The sequence below is a fragment of the Pelophylax lessonae genome (genome assembly GCF_965119305.1).
Source record: "Pelophylax lessonae genome assembly, chromosome: 3".
Lineage (NCBI taxonomy): Eukaryota > Metazoa > Chordata > Amphibia > Anura > Ranidae > Pelophylax > Pelophylax lessonae.
The window spans coordinates 85,936,509-85,959,831 of NC_138770.1; the positions used below are offsets into that span (position 1 = coordinate 85,936,509).

The 23,323-nt window shown below is 42.1% G+C and overlaps 1 protein-coding gene across 1 annotated transcript in view; it reads right to left on the bottom strand.

Moving 5' to 3' along the window:
• Positions 1–200: 200 nt before the first annotated feature.
• The window catches only part of LOC309550371 (NACHT, LRR and PYD domains-containing protein 3-like), a gene marked incomplete at its 5' end in the record, with an annotated part of 44,167 nt that continues 21,044 nt past the window's right edge, over positions 201–23,323 (bottom strand). Inside the window, 6 exons of the mRNA XM_082250766.1 lie at positions 201–269; positions 3,932–4,120; positions 8,438–8,608; positions 12,300–12,419; positions 14,924–16,667; positions 16,908–16,946. Coding sequence (XP_082106892.1) covers positions 221–269; positions 3,932–4,120; positions 8,438–8,608; positions 12,300–12,419; positions 14,924–16,667; positions 16,908–16,946 — 2,312 coding nt within the window. The 3' untranslated portion in view covers positions 201–220. The remainder of the gene's footprint in view (positions 270–3,931; positions 4,121–8,437; positions 8,609–12,299; positions 12,420–14,923; positions 16,668–16,907; positions 16,947–23,323) is intronic.

Below are 23,323 nucleotides of genomic sequence, written 5' to 3' on the forward strand. Positions count from 1 at the left end.
ATGCAATATAAATTGGAGGAATCATAGGAAGGACAGGTCACTGCTCAGATCTTTCCAGAATAACATTCAGCAGATATCTCCCAGTAGAATCACTCATCATCTGAAGAAAAGGAAAATGATGAATATCGATTTATATGAACAAGTCATTCTAATATAATTACATTCTGTACATTTTCTTCATATCAGGATTCATGTATTACCTGCAGAGGAGGAGACGGCTTTACAAAGACCATCTTCTTTTGTAAAACAATTGAATCCAGTGTCTACCCCTTCATAGAAGAATAAAATGAGAGTGTTACATCAGGAAATATTCCTATTATAGATGGAAAAGAGGGGGCTGATGGTGTGGTCTGTAGGAAATTATTGACATTTTTATACACACTAATAGAAACCACAGTTAGGTCCATATATATTTGGACACAATTTCCATACATTTGGCTTTGTTTGCCACCAGAATAAAATTAAAATGAAACAATCCAAATGAACTTGAAATCGCAGACTTTCAGCTTTAATTCAAAGGCTTGAACATAAATATCAAGTGCAAATTTTAGGAACTGCAACCATATACACAGCCCTCTATTTTCACGGCTCAAATGTAATTGGACAAATTAATATAATCATAAATAAAATGTTAATTTTTAATATTTTGTTGAGAATCCTTTACTGGTAATGACTGCCTGAAGTCTGGAACCCATGGGCATTGCCAAAGACTGGGTTTCCTCCTTTCTGATGCTTTGCGAGGCTCTAACTGCAGCTGTCTTCAGTTGCTCTTTGTTTGTGATTCTTTCTGGCTTTAGTTTTTACTTCAATTGAAAAAAGGGGGTTTGGTTCCTCAGGCCAAAGAAGAAAGAAAGGTGGGATTTTGTAGGCAATGGTAAATTATATCAATTTTATTAAAAAGGTTTCAAACCTTTTTAATAAAATTGATATAATTTACCATTGCCTACAAAATCCCACCTTTCTTTCTTCTTTGGCCTGAGGAACCAAACCCCCTTTTTTCAATTCACCATAGGGATGACGGCAACATAACTAAGCTTATCTTTTATATCTCTAAAAAACCACCCCTAACTTAGTTTTTACTTCGGCTAATTTGGGTTGAGATCAGGTGATTGACTCGGCCATTGAAGAATATTCCACTTATTTTCCTTCAAAAGGTTCTGGGTTGCGTTTGCAGTGTTTTTTGGATCATCGTCCATCTGTACTGTGAAGCGCCGTCCAATCAACTTTACTGCATTTGGCTGAATCTGGGCTGACAGTATATCTCTAAACACTGCAGAATTCATCCGGATGCTTCTGTCTTCTGTCACATCATCAATAAACATCAATGACCCAGTGCCACCGGAAGCCATGCATGCCCATGCCATCACACTGCCTCTACCATGTTTTACAGATAATGTTGTGTGCTTTGGATCATGAGCTGTTCTAAGCCTTCTCCACACTTTTTTCTTTCCGTCATTCTGGTATAGATTAATCTTAGTGTCATCCGCCCAAAGAATGCTTTTCCAGAACTAGTCTGGCTTTTTTAGATGTTTTTTGGCAAAGTCTAATCTGGCTTTCTATTCTTCAGGCTTATGAATGGTTTGCACCTTGTGGTGAACCCTATGTATTTGTTCTCATGAAGTCTTCTCTTAATTGTAGGCTTTGACAATGATACATTCCACCTCCTGGAGAGTGTCCTTCACTTGTCTGGATGGTGTTTTCCTTTACCATAGAGAGGATCCTGCGATCATCCACCACTGTTGTCTTCCGTAGACGATCCTGGCCTTTTTATGTTTCTGAACTCACTAGTGCATTCTTCTTTACTCAGAATGTACCAAACTGTTGATTTGGCCACACCTAATGTTGCTGCTATCTCTCTGATAGATTTGTTCCATTTTTGAAGCCTTGCAATGGCCTGTTTCACTTGCATGGACAGCTCCTTTGAACGCATGGTGTAGGTTCAATAGATGTAGGTAGCAATAGATTCCAAATGCAAATACCACACTTAAGCCCCGTACACACGATAAGAAATTCGGAAGGGAAATTTCGTCCGATGACCGGTCTGCCGATTTTCGGATTGTTAGTATGGTGCTTTCGACAAGCGACTCCGACTTTTCGGGTGACAAAATCCTGATGTGCAGGCATTCAAATTTTTGTCCTCCGTCAACACACTTCCGATTTCCATCTCATTAGTACAGATTTCAACGGGGAAAAATCTTATGAGCAAGACTACACATGCTCAGAGATGAAAGAACACATAGAAAGCAATCCAACGCATGATATCACTTCTGAAGTAGAATTCTGTCGTACGGGAAAATTCGTATGAAAATAATCTTCACTTTCCACATCAGACTAGCATGCCACAAAAAACGGACGACAGATCGTTTGATAATCTTATCGTGTGTACGGGGCTTTGGAATCAACTCCAGACCTTTTACCTGCTTAATTGATGATGAAATAACGAAGGAGTAGCCAACACCTGGCCATGAAACAGCTTTTTATTTAATCGTCCAATTACTTTTGGTCCCTTGAAAAATGGGGGGGGGGGGCTATTCTTAAGAGCTGTAATTTCTAAACCCTTCCTCTGATTTGGATGTGCATACCCTCAAATTAAATCTGAGAGTGTGTAAGCCCATATCCATTATTTAACTATAGCTTGAATATGTTTTGGTAAATACCTAGAAAAAAAACTGACAAATTGGATAGACAGCTTGTGATAGGGGGATTGTTGGTAAATTGAAGTAAAGTTATATTTATTGAACTGCTTCAATACAGGGCACTTTCTTTCCTTACCTGCCCAGGCCAATTTTCAGCTTTCAGCGCTGTCACACTTTGAATGACAATTGCGCGATCATGCAACACTGTACCCAAATTACATTTTTATAATTTTTTCACACAAATAGAGTTTTCTTTTGGTGGTAATTATTCCCTGCTGGGTTTTTTTTTTGCTAAAAAGACAAACAAAAAAATGAAAATTTAAAAAAAAAATGTTTTTCTTAGTTTCTGTCAGTAATTGTTCTCCTTCACTGATGTGCCTTGATGAGGCGGCACTGAAGGGCACTGATTAGGTGGCACTGGTGAGGAGGCACTCATATGCGACACTGATGAGCACTGATGGGCGGTACTGATGGGCACTGATAGGCGGCACTTATGGGCAATGATAGGTGGCAAGGATAGGCAGCACTGATGGGTGACACTGATGGGCAGCAGTGATGGGCACTTATGGGTGGCACTGATGGATGGCACTGATGGACAGGCACTGATGGGTACTGAAAGGCAGCATTGACTGGCATTACTGATGGGCACTGATTGGTGTCACTGGTGGGCACTGATTGGTGTCTTTGATGGGCACTACTGGGGCTGCACTGATAATCACGGCACTGATGATCAGTGCCCTGATTATCTGTACAGGTCTACCCTGGGAGGAGATGTTCGGCTCTCCTCTCCTCACACTCTGTGAGGCAAGAAGAGCTGATTACCGGCACTTCCGTGTTTACATGTGATCGGCTGTGACGCCGTTCCAGAACAAGAGGGAATCCCGCCCGCCGTCATTTTACTATATGGCTGGCGGGAGGTGGTTAATGGTAAAACCTTGTGGAAGATTGTGAGAGCTGACTAAAATTTTTAGTGGTGGAACTGATTTTACTTTACCTGCCCATCTGTAGTGATACAATTTGGAATCAGCAATAATTTCATTATCATCTAGGAAAACTGTGACTGGCACAGGAAATCTCAAAGGTCTCTTTTGATATCTTTATAAACTACAGAAACCTGCAATGGGTTCTATCAGAAATTGTATTGACTGTTTGTCACCTAGTCCTTTGATTTTTCATTACAGTGAAATCCCAGTGTCAGAAGATCGCACAACAATGTCCCACTTCCAACATCTCATCACTATCCAAAATTGTGTACATTTTTCTATTCAGATTCTAAGACCTAGTATGTGTTTTACCCCCGATATAGATCTCTATACACCGTGAAGCCCGCTTGCCGTAGGACCTCACTACAATTATCTACTTCTGAGTCCGACACGTTCTTATCAACATCCAATGTTGCTTCCAATTTGGTCAGAGTTTGGGTTGTGGCGATAGCTGAGCAAAGATCATCACAGCACAATAATGTTGCTTTAATGTCACAGACTCTGGTGGGAGAAACAGGAGACAGACTTGAAATGTTTTTTCAATGATTGGCAGAAGTAGACACATTCCAAAGAAAAATCTGCATATGAATTCTTAGTAAATGAGATGTTTGGACATGTGGATTCATTTTTTCATCGAATATTGGTTGGATCTCCCCATGAAATGTAGATGAGTTGTCACCCACCTGAAAAGTCTAATGCCTCGTACACACGCACTTTTGTCCAGTGTTGTTGTGTTGGTTGAAATGTGCTCTAGACTGCACACACATTTTCTCGGCCAACAAAAATCTACTTCAGAAGTGATGTCATGTGATGGTTTAATTTCCGTGTGTTTTTTCATCTCTGAGCATGCCCAGTCTTGCTCATCAGATTTTTGTCTGCCGAAATCTGTACTGACTGACGGAAAATCGGCCGTTGTGTTGACGGCCAACAAAAATTTTATAGCCTGCACACCAGATTTTTTTCAGCCGAAAAGTCGGAGTCGGTTGTCGAAAGCATCATACTAACAAGCCGAAAATTGGCCGATCGGACGTTGGCCGAAAATTCACGGCCAATAATCGATGCGTGTGTACGGGGCATAAGTCTGGATTTACACTGTTCCATGTATATTGCAGCATACATAGTAAGGTGTGAGGTGCAGGTGTGAATGGGACCACATAGATTCCCTCATCTAACCAATGATGAGCTCCTTAACCCTAAAACTGATGTGGTGACCACACTTGGGTTTTTGGTGGGTTTTGCTCCGCTTTAATATTAAAAGTGGGGGGTTGGCAGTTTTAGTCAGGTGGTATAAACATTTCATGCAAATTCTTCATTTTTTTAACCATAAATCAATATGTGGCATTTTAACTATTGCCAGCAGGCTTAGAAGGGTTAGCAAGGGGGCTTTTGGATAAACCAGTCCCCTCATAATAGAGGGTCACAAATCAGCCATAATAGTTTTTTGGAAGCTTTTAAGGCCCCTTTCACACAGTGGAGTCCGTCGGCGGACTCCATTTTTCTCAGCGGGGGATTGATCCGCCGATCCCCCTCTGAGCAGGCGGATGGCAGCTCTGTCTGCGCACTGTGTGTGGAGACAGAGCTGTCAGGTCCCCATTCTTCTCTATGGGGGAATCGGATGAGAACAGACCGGCTGTCCGTTCTCATCCGATCCGATTCACCAGACGGATTGAGAATAGGGTTTCCATGCGTCCAGATTTGACGGATTGGATTGGATGTCAGCGCAGCGGACATGTCTCCGCTAACATCCGATGCCCCATAGAGATGCATGGGGCATCCGTTCAGATCCGCCTGAAAAAAGGACAGATGATTAACTTCTCTATAAAACTGTATTGTTCTTACATCTGACTTCAATCAGTTGGTGGAAGCAAACCCTTTTCAGCATTTTTACCATATTATCTGGGGCCTTTTTCTCTTTTATTTTAGTTTGTGAATGTCCATTCTTTGCTGTGAGTCTCTACTTTAAAAACAAAGGGGGGGGGGGTGGTATTTAGAGAATCCCCGCGATTCTGCCCGCGTTCCAGAATAATTGAAAATCGCAGGGCGCCCGTGTTATTTCTGTGACTTGCAATGACACCCCAAACCCAGAGCGATCTTGCCCAACGAATCGTGGTAAAATTGTGCAAACAGAATCGCTGGACACCTGTCGCCCAAAAGAAGTTCTTTTTTTTTTTTTTTGGGGGGGGTAGGCGTCCCGCGATTCTGTTTTCAGGATTTTATTGAAATGCGTCGGGCGAAAATCGTTGCAAAATCTTGCCATGTTTGAGGTGCCATTGCATGTCACGGGAATTGCACTGGCGTCCTGCGATTTGCAATGATTCAGGATCGTGGGCAGAATCACGGTGATCCGGGACGCCAATATGTGAACAGAGCCTAAAAGTTACTCGCCACCAGTTGCCCCACCCAAACCCTTCCCTGCCCCACCCCTAAACACGCCCTCGTAAATTATGTCACAAAATTACACTGTTAAATGTTTTATGCAGAATTAAATTACAAAAATAAATATTAACAACAACAACTATAACAATATTAACATAAAGTATCAGACTCCAGAGTTCCCCTTTACATCACAGTTCACAAAGTTGTCCCTTACATCAGAATCTGCAGCACGCCCCCTAACATCATGATCTGAAGCGTTCGCCTTTGTTCGCTCTCTGCAGTATTGCCCTTTACATCAGAGTTCCCCTTTATGGCAGGATCTGCAGAGTTGCCCCTTACACTGTAAGGGGTAATCCTGCAGAGTCTGATGTAAAGGGGAACTCTGAGAACACTGATTAAGGAGGGGAGCGCTGAGAACTCTGATGTGGGGGGAGAGGGGCTCCACAGAGTGAATACACTAAGGTAAGGGGGGTTTTACTGATATATACCTATACCACATGGCAATGCTACAAGACATTAGGCTACCTACCACTGCCAGCTATATCACATGGCAATGCTGCCAGACATTGGGGTATCTACCACTGCAGTCTTTATCACATGGTTATCTTCAGCACATGCCAATGCTACAATATTTTAGGGTACCTACCAATGCCACCTTTATCACCACGCAATGCTACAAGACTTCAGGGCACCTATCAATGACATCTTACACATGGTAATCCTCATCACATGCCAGTGCTAAAAGTGATAAGAACATCCACTACTGCGACCTTCATCATACTGCAATAGTAGCAGACTTTAGAGTACCCAGCAGTCAATGGCATATACAGTACAGTATATATCAGTGTGAGCGGCCCCCCAGGCTGATGGCTTGAACTTCTACTACTGATGTATTTTCTAATTTTCCTTTTTTATGATGTTATGGTCCTCTTCCTTTATATATATCTAATAGCAGTCTCCGATTATCCCTTATGAGAGCTGATCTAAGCCCTATACTCCTATCCATCCTGCATCTTCTATCAGTGCCTAGCACACAGGGCCCCCAGAACAGCACTCACCTACCTCCAACTCACAGGGGATCATGTCAGTTTGTGGAGTTTGCAGTCCCAATACAGGTCAGTGGATGGCTGTGTGTTGGGTGAGTCCCTGACTCCTGGACCAGCCCCGCTGCTCCTGTAGTTTATAAAAGGCGCTAACGTCACCAACCATACGCACGGCTGCCCGCCCCCTGTCTGAGCTTGGGCTGCCCATGCGCAGTTACAAAGCGGCCATATTTTTTTACGGACAGCAGCCATTCGTAATGGACAGTTGGCAACGTTGCTCCACGCCCGCCCTCAATTTATTTGGGAATTAAATTGAAATTTTGAGGGCTGCCATTATTGTATGAGTGCCACCTCACTTTTCCTATTATTCTTAAGTTATTATAACTGTAGCACCCTCCTAGTCAGGTGCTAGGCAGTGAGTATAGTTTTGGCTCTGTCTGCCTATCAAAGGAGCAGCAGGTAAAATCTATATTGCACTCTGCTTAACAGACATCGGTGTGTCCAGTGTGTGTGATTCATCTGGTCTCAGGGAGTGTCCCCAACCGATCCAATGGGGAGGCACATTGGATGCTGGAGGAAACCTGACCAATGACACACAGGCTTTTGGTACTGCCCCGAGAATTGGCATAGACAGTTGGTCCCGGTGCATTATGGGGCAGTGTATAGAAAGTTATGGGCACATATGGTAGAGGTCTTTGGCGGGAAGTAGAGTCCCAGACAGAGGGTGGTGGCTGCCTCCTCTTCTGAAGTGGATGGTGATGGTCACAGGCAGTCGGCCTGGTGAACCTACAGTGTGGAGGTGAACCCAGAGGTCCAGGAGAGCTGACTGGAGGAGTTAGGGCACTGCGAGACTCTGGAACAACAGTATCATGAGTACAGAGGATCTTGCCCAGGGGTCGGCCCAGGAAGGGGACCACTCTGGAGTGTAGAGTCAGTGGACAGGTGTCAGCTAAAACAGAGAAAGGGGGTACTGGGGGGTACCCTGAAGAGAAACACAAATAGGAACACTTACCTCAAATTCATTCAAGTGGCAGGATGAAGTAGCGGCCTTGCCGCATTCTCAAGTTAGAAGTCCTCTGAAGTGTGAATATTAAACAGTTGGAGTATCCCACTCATCCCTTCTCTTATCCCAATATAAATAAAACAACAACCCCTAGACTGATCATTGACTGAGCCAAGAACTTAAAGTATTAAGATTACTGCAAGCAGTTGCTATGAGTAACCCAGGGGAATCCAAAAGTGTCATTCTTCAGCGGTCCTCTAGGGGGCAGTGCTACATAACATTCAGAGTAGTCAGTTCCTACATTTATACCTGAATCCAATAGTTTATATATATATATATATATATATATATATATATATATATATATATATATATAATTTGTAGTACAATGCTCACCTCAGTTCCCGTAGGAAACAGTCTGAATGTTTAAGTCCCTCACACAGACATTTTATTCCAGAGTCTTGCAGATTAATATGTGCTAAATCCAGTTTAATGAGGGATCGGTTAGTGATAAGAATGGAAAAGAGATCATCACAGCACAAGGGGGCCAAATCACATCCACTAAAACTGCAGAGACAAATAGAGACACATGATAGTATAAGTATACCAGAGAAATTACCAAAATGCTTAGGGCATTGCCATAACAAAACAAATACAAAAAAAAAAAAGAAGGAAGAGGACAACAACGATATCTCATCATCAAGGGGAGAAAATTAGCAAAACATACTGATGATATTCCAAAGAAGGGTGAATGTAAATATCTTTAGGAGGAATTCCAGCCTAACCCTAACTACTCTTAAAACTGTCCACTGTCCCCTCATAACACTTATGTTTGTGATCTTGTGTACGAAAGATGTACAGGAAAATCTTGGATTGAGAGTAACTTGGTCTGAGAGTGTTTTGCAAGACAAGCCAATTTCTTTTATAAATTGTGACTTAATAAGCAAGCGATGTCTTGATATACAAGTAGCATTACGTCACAACAGAGTATAGAAGAGAAGAGAGGTGCCTCTAAGTGTAGCAATATGGTTACATTTAATGAAGGTACAACATTTAGCAACTCACATGGTTGATGAATAAAAGAGGCACATCTAAGTATACAGGCACACCAAAAAAAGCTGTCCGCATAGACCGCCCTGCGCACCGCCATCAACTTCATCAATCTCTTCCACGATGCACTTCACAGATGCTTCAAGCCTCGCTTTCAGATCGCTCTACTGCAGGGTAGTCTTCCTGGTCATGACTGCAGACTGACGAATGTGAAAGCCGGCGATGCAGAGGATGGTCTACGTAGACAGCTTTGCCCCGGATGCCTGCATACTTAGATGTGCCTGTTTAAGGCTCCATGTACACGGGACGTTGTTAAAAGTCCCTTTGAATGCTGGAATTTTTAGGACGTTTGAAACGTCCGTTCGGTCGCGTTTGTACCCGCGTTTAGCGGGCGTTTAGCAGCGTTTGCGGGCGTTTGCGTTTAGAAGCGTTCCTAGAGGTCAAAAAAATTATTCCCCTTTAAAATGGAAAAACGCTAACGCTAAACGTGGGTCATCGCGTTCAGACGCGTTCAGACGCGTTTGTGCGTTTGAAACGCCGGGAAACACACGTTCGAACGCAAATAATTGCGTTCTAAAAACAGTCCCTGAACGCAACTGCCTGCAAATGACTGTAAACGACCCTGTGTACATGGACAGATAAGATGAAATGTAGATGGGTTCAGGGGCTTCTGAAAAAAACGCCCAACAGCTCCTAAACGGCCATTTCCAGCGTCCCGTGTACATGGAGCCTTAATCATCAGCCATGTGAGTTGCTAAATATTGAACCTTCATTAAATGTAACCATATTGCTACACTTAGAGGCGCCTCTCTTCGGTTTTATACTCTGTAGCTCCTGTTGGAGTTTGCTTTAAATCCCCTTGTGGAGGCACCATTTGTGGATGGACCTTTTGTGGTTTCACAACCTGTCACATGGCTATAATCTTTTTATATGGACTATAAACTGAAGGATATATGAATAAATAAATATATATATATATATATATATATATATATATATATATATATACACACAAGCCCAATTCCAAAAAAGTTGGGACACTGTACAAATTGTGAATAAAAACAGAATGCAATGATGTGGAAATTTCAATATTTTATTCAGAATACAACATAGATGACATATCAAATAGTTAAACTGAGAAAATGTATCATTTTAAGGGAAAAATAAGTTGATTTTAAATTTTATGGCATCAACACATCTCAAAAAAGTTGGGACAAGGCCATGTTTACCACTGTGTGGCATCCCCTCTTCTTTTTATAACAGTCTGCAAATGTCTGGGGACTGAGGAGACAAGTTGCTCAAGTTTAGGAATAGGAATGTTGTCCCATTCTTGTCTAATACAGCCTTTTAGTTGCTCAACTGTCTTAGGTCTTCTTTGTCGCATCTTCCTCTTTATGATGCGCCAAATGTTTTCTATGGGTGAAAGATCTGGACTGCAGGCTGGCCATTTCAGTACCCGGATCCTTCTTCTACGCAGCCATGATGTTGTAATTGATGCAGTATGTGGTCTGGTATTGTCATGTTGGAAAATGCAAGGTCTTCCCTGCAAGAGACAACATCTGAATGGGAGCATATGTTGTTCTAGAACTTGGATACACCTTTCAGCATTGATGATGCCTTTCCAGATGTGTAAGCTGCCCATGCCACACGCGCTCATGCAACCCCATACCATCAGAGATGCCGGCTTCTGAACTGAGCGCTGAGAACAACTTGGGTTGTCCTTGTCCTCTTTAGTCCGGATGACATGGCGTCCAAGTTTTCCAAAAAGAACTTCAAATTTTGATTCGTCTGACCACAGAACAGTTTTCCACTTTGCCACAGTCCATTTTAAATGAGCCTTGGCCCAGAGAAAACGCCCGCGCTTCTGGATCATGTTTAGATTTGGCTTCTTTTATGGCCTATCGAGTTTTAGCCGGCAGCGGCGAATGACACGGTGGATTGTGTTCACCGACAATGTTTTCTGGAAGTATTCCTGAGCCCATGTTGTGATTTCCATTACAGTAGCATTCCTGTATGTGATGCAGTGCCGTCTAAGGGCCTGAAGATCACGAGCATGCAGTATGGTTTTCCAGCCTTGACCCTTACGTACAGAGATTGTTCCAGATTCTCTGAAACTTTGGATGATCTTATGCACTGTAGATGATGAGAATTTCAAACTCTTTGCAATTTTTCTCTGAGAAACTCCTTTCTGATATTGCTCCACTGTTTTTCGCCGCAGCATTGGGGGAATTGGTGATCCTCTGCCCATCTTGACATCTGAGGAACACTGCCACTCTCAGAGGCTCTTTTTATACCCAATCATGTTGCCAATTGACCGAATAAGTTGCAAATTGGTCCTCCAGCTGTTCCTTATATGTACATTTAACTTTTCCGACCTCTTATTGCTACCTGTCCCAACTTTTTTGGAATGTGTAGCTCTCATGAAATCCAAAATGAGCCAATATTTGGCATGACATTTCAAAATGTCTCACTTTCAACATTTGATATGTTATCTATATTATATTGTGAATAAAACATAAGATTATGAGATTTGTAAATTAGTGCATTCCTTTTTTACTCACAATTTGTACAGTGTCCCAAATCTTTGGGAATTGGGTTTTATATATGTATATATATATATATATATATATATATATATATATATATATATATATATATATAATGTTTGTTCGCAATCTGTTTTACTGTGTATACTTACCTATTTTCAGGTTGATCTAGTCTGGTCACATGATCTTGCTCCCCTGTGTCATCCAGTGCTGGATGCAGGGGACAGGAGCGAACAGCAACAACGGATGGGCCATTGAAGCCTATGGGTGATGTCACCACTCCAGACTTTACTAACCATTGTCAGAGCACTCTCTCCTCTCCTGCAGCTGATGCTAGCTGACACAGACATGAAGCTGAGAAGCACATATAACACAATCGCTCAGTACAGACTTCCTTCGGGATTAAGCCCTCGTTCACACTGAGGGTGGGTTTGAAATTGTGCGAGTTCAACTAAGCTTGCACAATTACAAACCCGCATTTCAGTGCGAGTTCGGGTGCGATTTGACAGATATCTGTGCGGATTCATGCACAGATGTCTATTGAAACTTTTACATCAGTGAGGATGCAAGACATCCAGAGCTATAAGGAAACATACAGAGAGAAGAGCATTCACAAGATGTCACATTTCCTGGTCACTCCAAAAATCACAGATTTCTCCTACCATAACTTCCGAATTTTACTCTTAGGGTTAATCAGCCAGGAAAGAGTAGAAGGCTTCATTTCATCTTCTGCTTTGTCTTCTCCCATACAAACTTTACTGGAAATACTACAATCCTGAAATCTAAAATACATTAATTGCATAGTTACCACCAAGAATGTATTATGTCTGACAAAAAGAATAAGAGCTGGTTCACATTGCCGAAACTTGTCAGGCGACTTGTCAGCCTGAAAAGTCGCGCTCCCTCGCGGTCCATTGACCGCTACAGAACCCGTTCTAATAAGAGCGACACAAGTCGCTCCGACTTAGAAAAGGGTCCTGTACTACTTCGGGGCGACCTTGGAGCGACTTGCATAGACTTCCATTATGTGAAGTCCCTGCAAGTCGCTCCGAAGTCGTGGTGCATTTTAATGCACAAGTCGCCCCCCAAGTAGTAAGGAGTCGTGTCGCCCCAGTGTGAACCGACTATAAGAAGTAAAATTTACATTTAACTTCAACATGGATGCTTTCCCTCTAAAGGGCCATACACACTATAAGATTTTCTGAAGACTTTTTCCTTCAGATTTACCTTTTCTATGTAGTGCAAGGGCCTGCCAGATAGCATACAAATTGAAAGCGTTTAGGTTTGACCTCATATTATCTGGTTTTGGTAAGTCTAAAGGAAAAAGTCTTCAGAAAATCTTATAGTGTGTATGGCCCATAACTCTACAGGCTCATACTGTACCTTATGAGGACCTTTCAGTGGTAGGTAACAGCAGTTTTTGGATTCACATTCCAGCCACAACTTAAGCCTCTGATATATATATATATATATATATATATATATATATATATATATATATATATATATATATAGTATAGACACTGCTCATTAAAATAAAGGAACACTTTTTAATCAGAGTATAGCATTAAGTCAATGAAACTCCTGGGATACTGATCTGGTCAGTTAAGTAGCAGAGGGAGTTGTTATTCGGTTTCAGCTGCTTTGGTGTTAAGGGAATTAACAGGTGCACTAGATGGGCAACAATAAGATGACCCCAAAAACAAGAGTAGTTTTACAGGTGATGGCCACTTACTGTTTTTTCCTACTCATCATTTCTGACTGTTTTTCACTAGTTTTGTATTTGGCAAGGGTCAGTGTCACTACTGGTAGCATGAGACGATATCTGGACCCTATAGAGGTTGCACAGGCAGTCAAACTCCTCCAGGAAGGCACATCAATACGGGCCATTGCCAGAAGGTTTGCTGTGTCTCCCAGCACAGTCTCAGGAGCATGGAGGAGATTCCAGGACACAAGCAGTTATTCTAGGAGAGCTGGATGGGGCCGTAGAAGGTCCTTAACCCATCAACAGGACCGGTATCTGCTCCTTTGTGCAAGGATGAACAGGATGAACACTGCCAAAGCCCTACAAAATGACTTCCAGCAGACAAAAGAGATTGACCCACGGGACTTTGAATGAGGTAGGTGCTAGTGGCTGGAAATAAAATGCTGAGGTAGATAGGTAATAGAGTAGACTTTTATTGCGATATATAAAAATATTATACAAGTGATGAGTGGTATCATACACTAGTTTGCATATTGAAATAGCCCCCTGGCTAAAGTGAAAACAATATACAATGTAAATAATGATACTGTATATCACATATAGGTATACATCTTGTAATACAGCTTGGTTTCAAAGGCAACCTTAATGACATATTGTAGTTCCATAGTAATAAAGTATATTGCATCCTCACTGACGCATTTCGCGAGCAATGCACTCGCTTCTTCACAGATAAATGCATTCAGGATATGTCTATAAGGGAACAAATGTTGAAGTAAAAAATTGGATAAGAAATAGCCAAAAAAAAGGTTCAATAGAATGGTAAAGACTCAAAGGAGTGTTTTTTGCAAACCACACTGTTCCTAGCTAGGAAACTGATTGCCAGGAAATGGATGCGGGAGCGCCCTCCTGAGTTAAGTGAATGGTTGGCAGAGGTTAACAATATCTTACCATACCACAGGATTATGTACAAGCACAGGGGGAACCCCGCTAAATGTAATAAAATCTGGGATCGCTGGTTGCAGTGATCTGACACCTGCAGTTAATGTCTGTTGTGAGTCTTATCAAGTTTCCATGGCTGCCCAATTGTTCTATTTGAGAAGTTCACATGTACTGTATTGTTGATAATGTTAATTGTACATGTTATTTCTTGCCTGATTTTTTTGTGTATGCACAGTCCTTGAAATTTGTTGTTGTAATGCTCAAGTTTTTTCTTCTTTTTTTTTCAATAAACTCACTGTTTTTCAAAAAGAAAAAAAAGACTTTGAGCCTGTCTATGTCTCCTCTTATGGACATTTGCATCATTTTTTATTGTGTGTTTTTCCACTCTGCTACATCCAGGCCCCCCATAGATGTAAAGACACAGCACGCTGGAATTTTACCCTTATCACACCATCATTTGCATTATTGATTTATGGATTTTTTACTCCCTGGTTAATAAAGCCATTTGGCCTGTTGTAAGTTGTCATGGAATGTCAGTAAAACAAGATTATACAACAGGGTGTGTGTAACAAAAGATTGCATTTCAGAATCCTGATCCCGGAAAGGGGTTCATGCATACCCCTTATCCTCATACTCACTCACCTGACCTCTTGACACTCGTGTAGTAATTGAGATAGATTTATCTGGCACTCTGGATCCACAGTGAGCGATCCAAAATATATAGACTGCAAACTTCCACTCTTCAAAGACTTCAAACAATACCTCAGCTGCTTGGAATAATTACTGTTCATCCACAAGTGACCAGTACGTGAGCCATGTAGCAATAAACTTGAATAAGACATGATGCTTTTAATGATGTCATCATCCTGAGACTCATAAAGACAGAAGATAACATAAGTAGGGAAAACCTTCTTAATGTCCTTCACAGCCCATTCTTTTATTGCAGGTCTGGCTTGCAGTGAGATATTGATGCCTGTGCTCTCTGAGAATGTCTTAACCTGCTTTTCATTTAGGAGACCAAACAGGAATTGTACTGCCAAAGCTAAATGTGGGTAACCTGAACTAAAGCCATCAAGTGATTTCCCCTTACAAATCGCTGGAAGAAAAGTGCCTTTGGTAAATCCAGAACCATCGTCCAGCACATAATACAATGCAGCAAGGAACTCCTGTACACTCAAGTGGATGAAACTGTAGCAGGTTTGGGTGCGGACTTCCCAGTCGAAGATGTTCTCATTCAGAAAAACAGACTCCACCTCAGACAGAGAAAGTCCATGTCTTTCTAGATCTTTGTTCTCAAATAAGATTTGTTGGTTCAAAATTCCCTCATTGGCCAGAGCGCACAGCTTCTTCAGACAGGTGTGTATGGCTTGAGGTTTCCTGTGTACAGACTGGTCTTTTTTGCTGTGATGGGTTATTAAAACCTCCAGGTAGAGAAGGTAAATTGAAGTCATTGTTTTAAATTGAATTAAACCCAAATCCTTTTTTATTTCCTGTTTCATTACAGTGCACACAATCCAGCATATGATGGGGACAGCACACATAGTGTACATAACTTCATTGTCTTTTAATATACTGAGAACCTTGTCTGCATCTTCTTTATTTCCATAGAATTTATGGACATATTCCTCTCGATCTTCCCTTGTAAATCCCTGGATTTCCACGTTGCGGGAATCATCGATGAATGTGTCAAGTTTATTTATAGCCAGTGACCTTGTGGTGATAATCAGAGAAGATTGTTGAAGAATCTGTTTCCTAAGCAGTCTTTGCAGAATTATTTCTTTGTGGGTTTCCTCAAAAACATCATAACAAACCTCAGATTCTTCCTCCAGAGTCCACCTCAGTTCATCAAACCCATCAACTATAAAGAGAAGTTTTCTATGGCTTTCAGGATCCTTCAGAATACACAACAGGTCATCTGAACACTGCAGTCTGCAGGTTCTAGATAAAAGTTCCACAAGGCTTATGTTTCGATTGATGGTGTTAATTTCTCTACAGCTCAGATAAAACACAAAGTCAAATTTGTCTTGGTAGAGATTGCCAAAGGCCCAGTCCAGCATGATCTTCTTGGAGGTCATTGTTTTTCCAATCCCAGCAGGTCCTTGTAACACCACAATGTTGGGGGTAAAACCATCTTCATCAGGATCAAAGAGGGCCTGGATTGTAGTTGGGGAGTAGTCATCAGAAGATCTTTTCTCCATGACCTGTAGATGTCTTCTGCCTGTACTCCTTATTTCTTGTTCTTTTTCTTTTTTATTTGGAGGTCCATTGCTCATGAATAACGGGGTGTATCTTTTCTGTAGATTAATAGCCTCTCCCATACGTGAATTATATTCTTTATTCCTCTGAAGTTTCCCCTTCACAGACTCTTTGTATTCTTTTGGCAAATCTTTATGAGAGAAATGAGAATACTTTATTCTTCATGCACACATGAAATAATATTTATAATACAGAGATGGAAATATTGTATTCTAACCAGAAACCCTGAAAGGTCACCCTGAAAAAAATATCCCATGATAAACAGGGATATTGTAGAAGCATCCAAACCATGTACTCATCATACAAGTTGAAAGAGAACAAAATGTTCATCCAGAAGAGATTTCATATCAAACATTGATTTCCTACTCACCTGATAATCTGTTGTTCTCCGTCAACTTCTTCAGTTTAGCTAAAAAAAAAATAAGATTAGATAACTGTTTAGTCCTGACAAACCTTTTAATTGTTAAACCTTTTAAATTTACATTTCAATACCTTAAAATTTGTAAAATAATAACAAAGATAATAGTGTAGCCGATAATCCCTGACAACAAAATCCCACCAATCCTTTGAAGATTGAAGCCTCTCCTCATTCGATTTACTCCTGCAGGTAATGGGTAGGGATGGGTCAAACACACCCCTTTTCGGTTCACAGCAGAACTCCCGAACAGCGGAAATGTTCTACCCGAACAGCGAACCCTATTGAAGTCTATGGGAGCCTAACAGGAAAAATCAAAAGTGCCCATTTTGAAGGCTTATACAGTATGCAGGTAATTGGCAATAAAGGGATATAGGGGTCTGAGTACTGCCCTGGGGGACATGTATCAATTACAAAAAAAAAAAGAAACAATCGTTTTTTCAGGAGCAGTGATTTTAATTATGCTTAAAGTGCAACAATAAAAATTAAAAAATCCTTTAAATATAGTGCCTGGGGGGTCCCCTTAATGTGCCTGTAATGTGGCACATCTGTAACATGCATAAAACATGCTACAGAAAAAATGACATATCTAGATGTAGCACCCTTCTAGGTAGGTGCGAGGAAACCATAAGGGAGACCCTGTCTGCTTATCAGGGGGGCCTTATTGTTCAGCTAGGCTGTCATGTGTTTCCAGATGTGCCTGTTGAGCCTGGGGAGTTTCCCCACAGTGGAGGAAACCTGGCCAATAGCACACCAGGGCTTGTGTCTACCGCAGAGGGCAGAATCTGCCGCAGTGCATCCTGGGAGGGGATATAAGTGTGAGGGGAGCACATGACATGGCGTCTTTGGCGGGAAGCAGAGTCTCAGGAGGAGGGTGATGGCTGTCTCTCCTCCTGTCAGCGTCAGGAAAGGTGTCCTTGGCGGTCAGCCTAGAGGACAGAGGGTTGAGCTGAGCTGCAGAGAGCGATCCAGTGTGCTGTGACTGAGTGGAGCCGCTGAGGCGGAAGTTTCCAGGAAAGCAGTGTCGTGAGTACTGTAGACCAGTGGTCCTCAACCCTGGCCTACAGGGCCCACTAACAGGCCAGATTTGCAAGATAACTGAAATACATCCCAGGTGATATAATTTACTGCTCAGTGATTGCAGTACTCTAGTTTGCATCTCCCCAAGGTAATACTTAAAATCTGGCCTGTTAGTGGGCCCTGAGGACCGGAGTTGAGGACCACTGCTGTAGACTGCCCAGGGGTCTGCCTAGGATAGGGGACCACTCCAGAAGGTCAGAGGGATCCAGAAGCCAGCTAACCAGGAGGAAGCTTAGAAAGGGGGTGCCTGAGTCTAAGCCCTGAAGAGAAGTGTGTGTGTCAACTGTCAAGAGGGTGCTGGTGTGGGCCCTGAAGTGTTAAGCGTTGCAGCAGATGTATAAGTAGCTACCTCAAAGGAAAGTGTTAAGGGAGCTTCTACAAGGACTTTGTGCCACAGGAATGTGACAGGAGTCAGTTCAGTGCTAACAGACCGCAAGTCAGCATTCATTAGCGCCAACCGGCGTTGACCGTCATTCAGCCAGCGTCAATTCAGCGTCAGCAGGCATTTTTTCAGTTGTACCCCTAACGTTGTGCATAGTTGAGCCAGAAGAGTATCCCACTCATCCCTTCTCCCATCCGAGTTCTCAATAAACAAAAAAAAAACAAAGATACTGGACTGATTCTTGTCTCAGTGCTCACACTTGGAGAATATGCTTAATTGTGCTACTGTTGCTAGCGCTAACCCTGGCAGACCCTTATCCAGCAAAACGTCTGGGAATCCTGCTACATAAAGAAAAAAAAAAAAAGAGTCAAATCCCATTTAAAAGGACTCGCAGTTACAATTGCTGGCACTCAGCTATTAAAAAAATAAAGAAAAAAATGGCTTGCCCCCCCCCCCCCCAAAATGCATACCAGACCATTATTTGAGCATACAATATGGCAGGTCAGGAAAGGGGGGGAGGAGCGAGCGAGCGAGCGGCCCCCTCCCAAACCATGCCAGGCCACAAGCCTTCAGCATAGGGGTGGGGACAGGGGCCTCTTTCCGACAACCCGAGGCTGTGGCTGTTGAGGTCTGTGGACATGGGTCTAATTGGAATCTGGAAGCCCCCTTTAATTAACAAGGGGGCCCCCCAGATCCCCCCCATGTGAATTGGTATCGGGTACATCGCACTCCAATTCATTCACCAAAAAAAGTGTACAAAAGTAATAATCACACATTTTTGATAAATCCTTTATTAAAAAAATAGTGTCCCTCAATGTAAATCTATTGTCAATTGCGCCATCCGCCAACCCGAAAAATTTAAAAAGTTAAAAAATGTTCTCGCCTCCTGGGAGGCCTCCCAACATATGCCTGCTCTGAGCTTTGACATTTCTTAAAATAGGCAAGGGGCGGGGCAACCTGGCTACATCACCAGGTGGCACCACTCCCTTCTGACATTGCGTGACCTCACTTTATATTATATTGTGTTTTTGTGCAATCAAATTACATTTTCAATTTTTAATTTTTTTGAGCAGTGTAACTATATATATATATATATATATATATATATATATATATATTGTGACAGGAAGTCAGGTAAATCTGTGGATGTAGTCACAGACAGGAGATACATTCCCACCTGGTTTGGAAAGTTCACCAATTACTATAGGGTGTCGGCTGAAGAGATAGCCAGCAGGAAGTTGAGAATCATTCAGCTGTTCAGAATGAGGAAATGAAGACCTCTATAATTTGTCCAAAGGAAGTCTAAGGATTGCTGCCTCCTGACGCTGTGGAGAGGAGGACAGTCAGATGTGTGCCTCCCGACGCCGTGTGGGCATGGGAGAAGGACTGCTGCCTCCTGACGCCGTGTGGGTAGAGGAGGACAGTCAGATGTGTGCCTCCCGACAAGCTGTGTGAGCATGGGAGAAGACCTCCTGGAGCGATGTGCGCTGAGGAGGGTATAACAAGTGTGAAGACTACTCAAGGATTGTTTCTATGTGAAAAGAAACCAATCGATATTTCCTGTGTGAAGGGGAAATTAATAAAGTGTGAAGACTTCTCAAGGTGAGAAAATGAACTATTTCTATGTGGAAGAAATAAATGAACTGTTTGCTATATGAAGAGACAAGCAAAGGGACATGTTCAATGTGAAGAGGAAAAGGGACATGTTCAATGGACATTTGTTGTGTGAAGATAAAACATGGACTATTGAGAGTCTGTTGTATGATCAGCCAAGTCTGCCCAACAGTAGGTTGGAGACAGACTTCATTAGATAGGTTCCTGTGTGTGAGAAGGTAGCTGCCCACAGTGGCAAGGATTTATTTTGTGTTTTATTTTTATTTTGGATGTTTTTGACGCTTGCAGTCTGGTGAAGAAAATTACATGAATAAACCAAACTGTTGTTTGCAACCACTTCTCGGCTATCTCCTTGTGTAAACGCACCCCCCAAAGGGGTCATCCATACCCGCCACCGAGCTAATCTCCCACATATGGTGGAGGTATGCATTGGGCAGAAGCAGAGATCCCTGCAAAGAAGTGCATGAGATTGCACAATCTATGTGTACAGGAGAAAAGATCCTGAAAGAGAAAAAAACGTGTTTTAAAGAGACAGTGGTCTCAAGATTTTTGATGAACTTTGTTGTGTCTGGTGCATGAGACTGCACAAACTGTGTGCACAGGAAAGGAGATCCTGAAAGAGAGAGAAAAACTACATGTGTTAAAGAGACAGTGGTCTCAAAATTTATTGTGGAGTAATTGAAGATGGGGTGATCAATTGTGGAGTAATTGAAGATGGGGAAAGATGCAAAGCTAGCTGAAAATGAGAGACCGGATTCTATGGATGGAGGGGATGCTACCGCCTGAACGAGCCCCATCCATGCCTGAACAGAATCTGCTAAAGAGGAAGGTTGTTGTCCCTAGCAACCCTGGTGCAAATGAAATTGCTATGGAGACGCAGTGTTCTGAGATGAAAAGTAAACCCAAAATGGGGGAGATGCTGAAACAGCGGAGCTTTGCAGCTCAACAAAAGGCTCACCAAGAGAGCATGGCAGGCTGGAAACAGAGACGCCAGCAGCCAATGGAGGCCATCGGTTTGGAGGAAACCGAGTATGTGTGCAGGGCTGAGATGGATGCCTTACAACGGAAAATGGAAGAAAAGGAACGAGCCCTGGAGTTGCTTAGGATGGAGCATAGAAACGTGCAGGCTCAGGTGTTACAGTGGGAAGAATCCACTGCTCTTCTTTTTTCCGAGTTACAAAAACGTGGAGAGACTATAATGGAGAAAGATTGTATCAGTTTGTTGGTACCTCAGGCCAATAAGAAGTGGGACTTTTAAGGCAGGTATGGGGTATAAGGTAAAGTACAAGCAAAAAATTGCTAATAGTAACTAAATAATAATAATGATAATAATAATAAATGTTTAATTCTTAAAACATATGTACAGTGAAGTACAGTTGTGTGAGAGGGTTATAGACCCTTGTGAAGTTGTGTAATAGAAGGAGGGTTAGTGACATGTGAGAAATAGTGACTTTTGAGGGTATATCTCTGTTTGTTCCTGCTGTTAAGCTTGGGTGGTTCAGATCAGAGGTGTCTCCTATATCCTACGCGTTTCGGCCTTTAATTGGGCCTTTTTCAAGGTTGATTGTCACTATTTCTGTTGATAAAATGCAGGTTTTTTATTAAATATAAGTATCACCACTTTTTTTAAAAATTAAATAATAGTGGTGAATTTTTCAAAATTAGTACATACATGTTGTTTTCTTTGAATCCTTTTGTGTTGAAATGGCTCCCTCTTTAGCACAGCGAGAACCATGCGGTTTCCTGAAAAATTATACGTGTGTATATATTTATGAGATACAGCTACAAAGTTGATAGTGGTTCTACAGGTGTGTAGTTGAACTTACATGGGCTGTGTCTCATATCTGGGGTAGATCATATGAATCTCCCCTGGTGGTTAGTTTTGATTCCGGTGTGTGTGAAACCGGTTCTGGGCAAGGATATCCTTGTGCCTTTAAATGGTACAGTTCTATATAAGACAGGTACATGTATAGGAAGATTTTATATCTGTGATGCAATAATGCAATATATACAGTGTATAACATTTTGGGTTTGTTTTTACCTTCATTATCACTTTGCAGCAAGTGTTGTCCCATGCGGTTTCCAGCTGGGTCACACTTGAAAAGAAGGAGAAAAGACTCCTTCAGTAATGTATCTCCTTTTCAGGGTGGAGTAAGTAGTAAGGGTGGTGTTTCAAAACTTACAATTTTTCTTGTGCGCCGCTCTTGGTCCTCTCTCGTCCCCATTCAGTTGTGGAGTGAGAGAGGCAGAGGTTCCCCGGCCTTTTATCAGGCTCGCGCATGCGCTGTGAGCGCCGCACGTCTGAAACCAGATTACATACAGCTGGTGTGTGTCTCTGGTGCGCCTGCGTCCTATGGACGGGTGCGCTTCCAGTTTCCACCGCTGTTGCTCACTGGCGCGGCCGCCGACACGGAGAGGACACAGGTCACAGACTGGCAGAGTCTGAGGCGCCGATGTCGCTGGCTGTTACGTTGTGCCTGTAAAAAGCCCCTGGGAGGGAAAACAGTGAGAGATCCCCCCAGGGGCTTACCGTGCCGGGTGTGCTAAAAGTATGTGGAGATTTCTTCAATAAGGATTCAGTACAAGGCATAAGTGCATTATAATTTGCAAACATGAGGTATATAAAAGGAAAAAAGGAAAAAACAAGGAAAAAACAGGGGAGAACATTCCATAAAATTATTAGCAGTTTTAATAGCAGTGTAATGAATAGTCAGGTATAAAGGGGGAAGGAGGGGGAATTTTCCGGTTATATCCCCATTGGAAAAGAGTGGGGAAAGTCTGTCAGATCGGTCTTCTCAAAGCTTATGGAATCTAAAAAGGGACGGAATTCCGCATCTTCAATTCGTGTTTTTGATAAAAGATATAAGATGTATATATATATATACATCTTTGGACGAGTTTTTTTGTGAATGGATTGGATGGTGTAAATGGAGGATGATTATAAGTATGGGGTGTGTCAATGATTGCTTCATTGTATTTTTTCCTTTTGGTAGCAAGATTTGTGTGGCTGATGTTTTTGAACTTTTTGAACAAGAGTTTTTGTGAATGGACTTTTTCACAGTTTTATGATTTTTTCATTTTTTGATGAAGGTTTTTTATTCTAATCAGTTTTCCCTGATGAGAAACCTTCTAAAAAGGGGGCATAGCTTTCTGCTTCATTTAGGCCTGGAAAGGTGGTTGCGTTGAGACGTTTTATCCATCTCAACTCTAATTGAAGCAGGGTTTTGTTCCAATCACCCCCCCTCCTTGGGATGTGGATCCGTTCTAGGGCCATGAACGATATTTTTGGCATCTT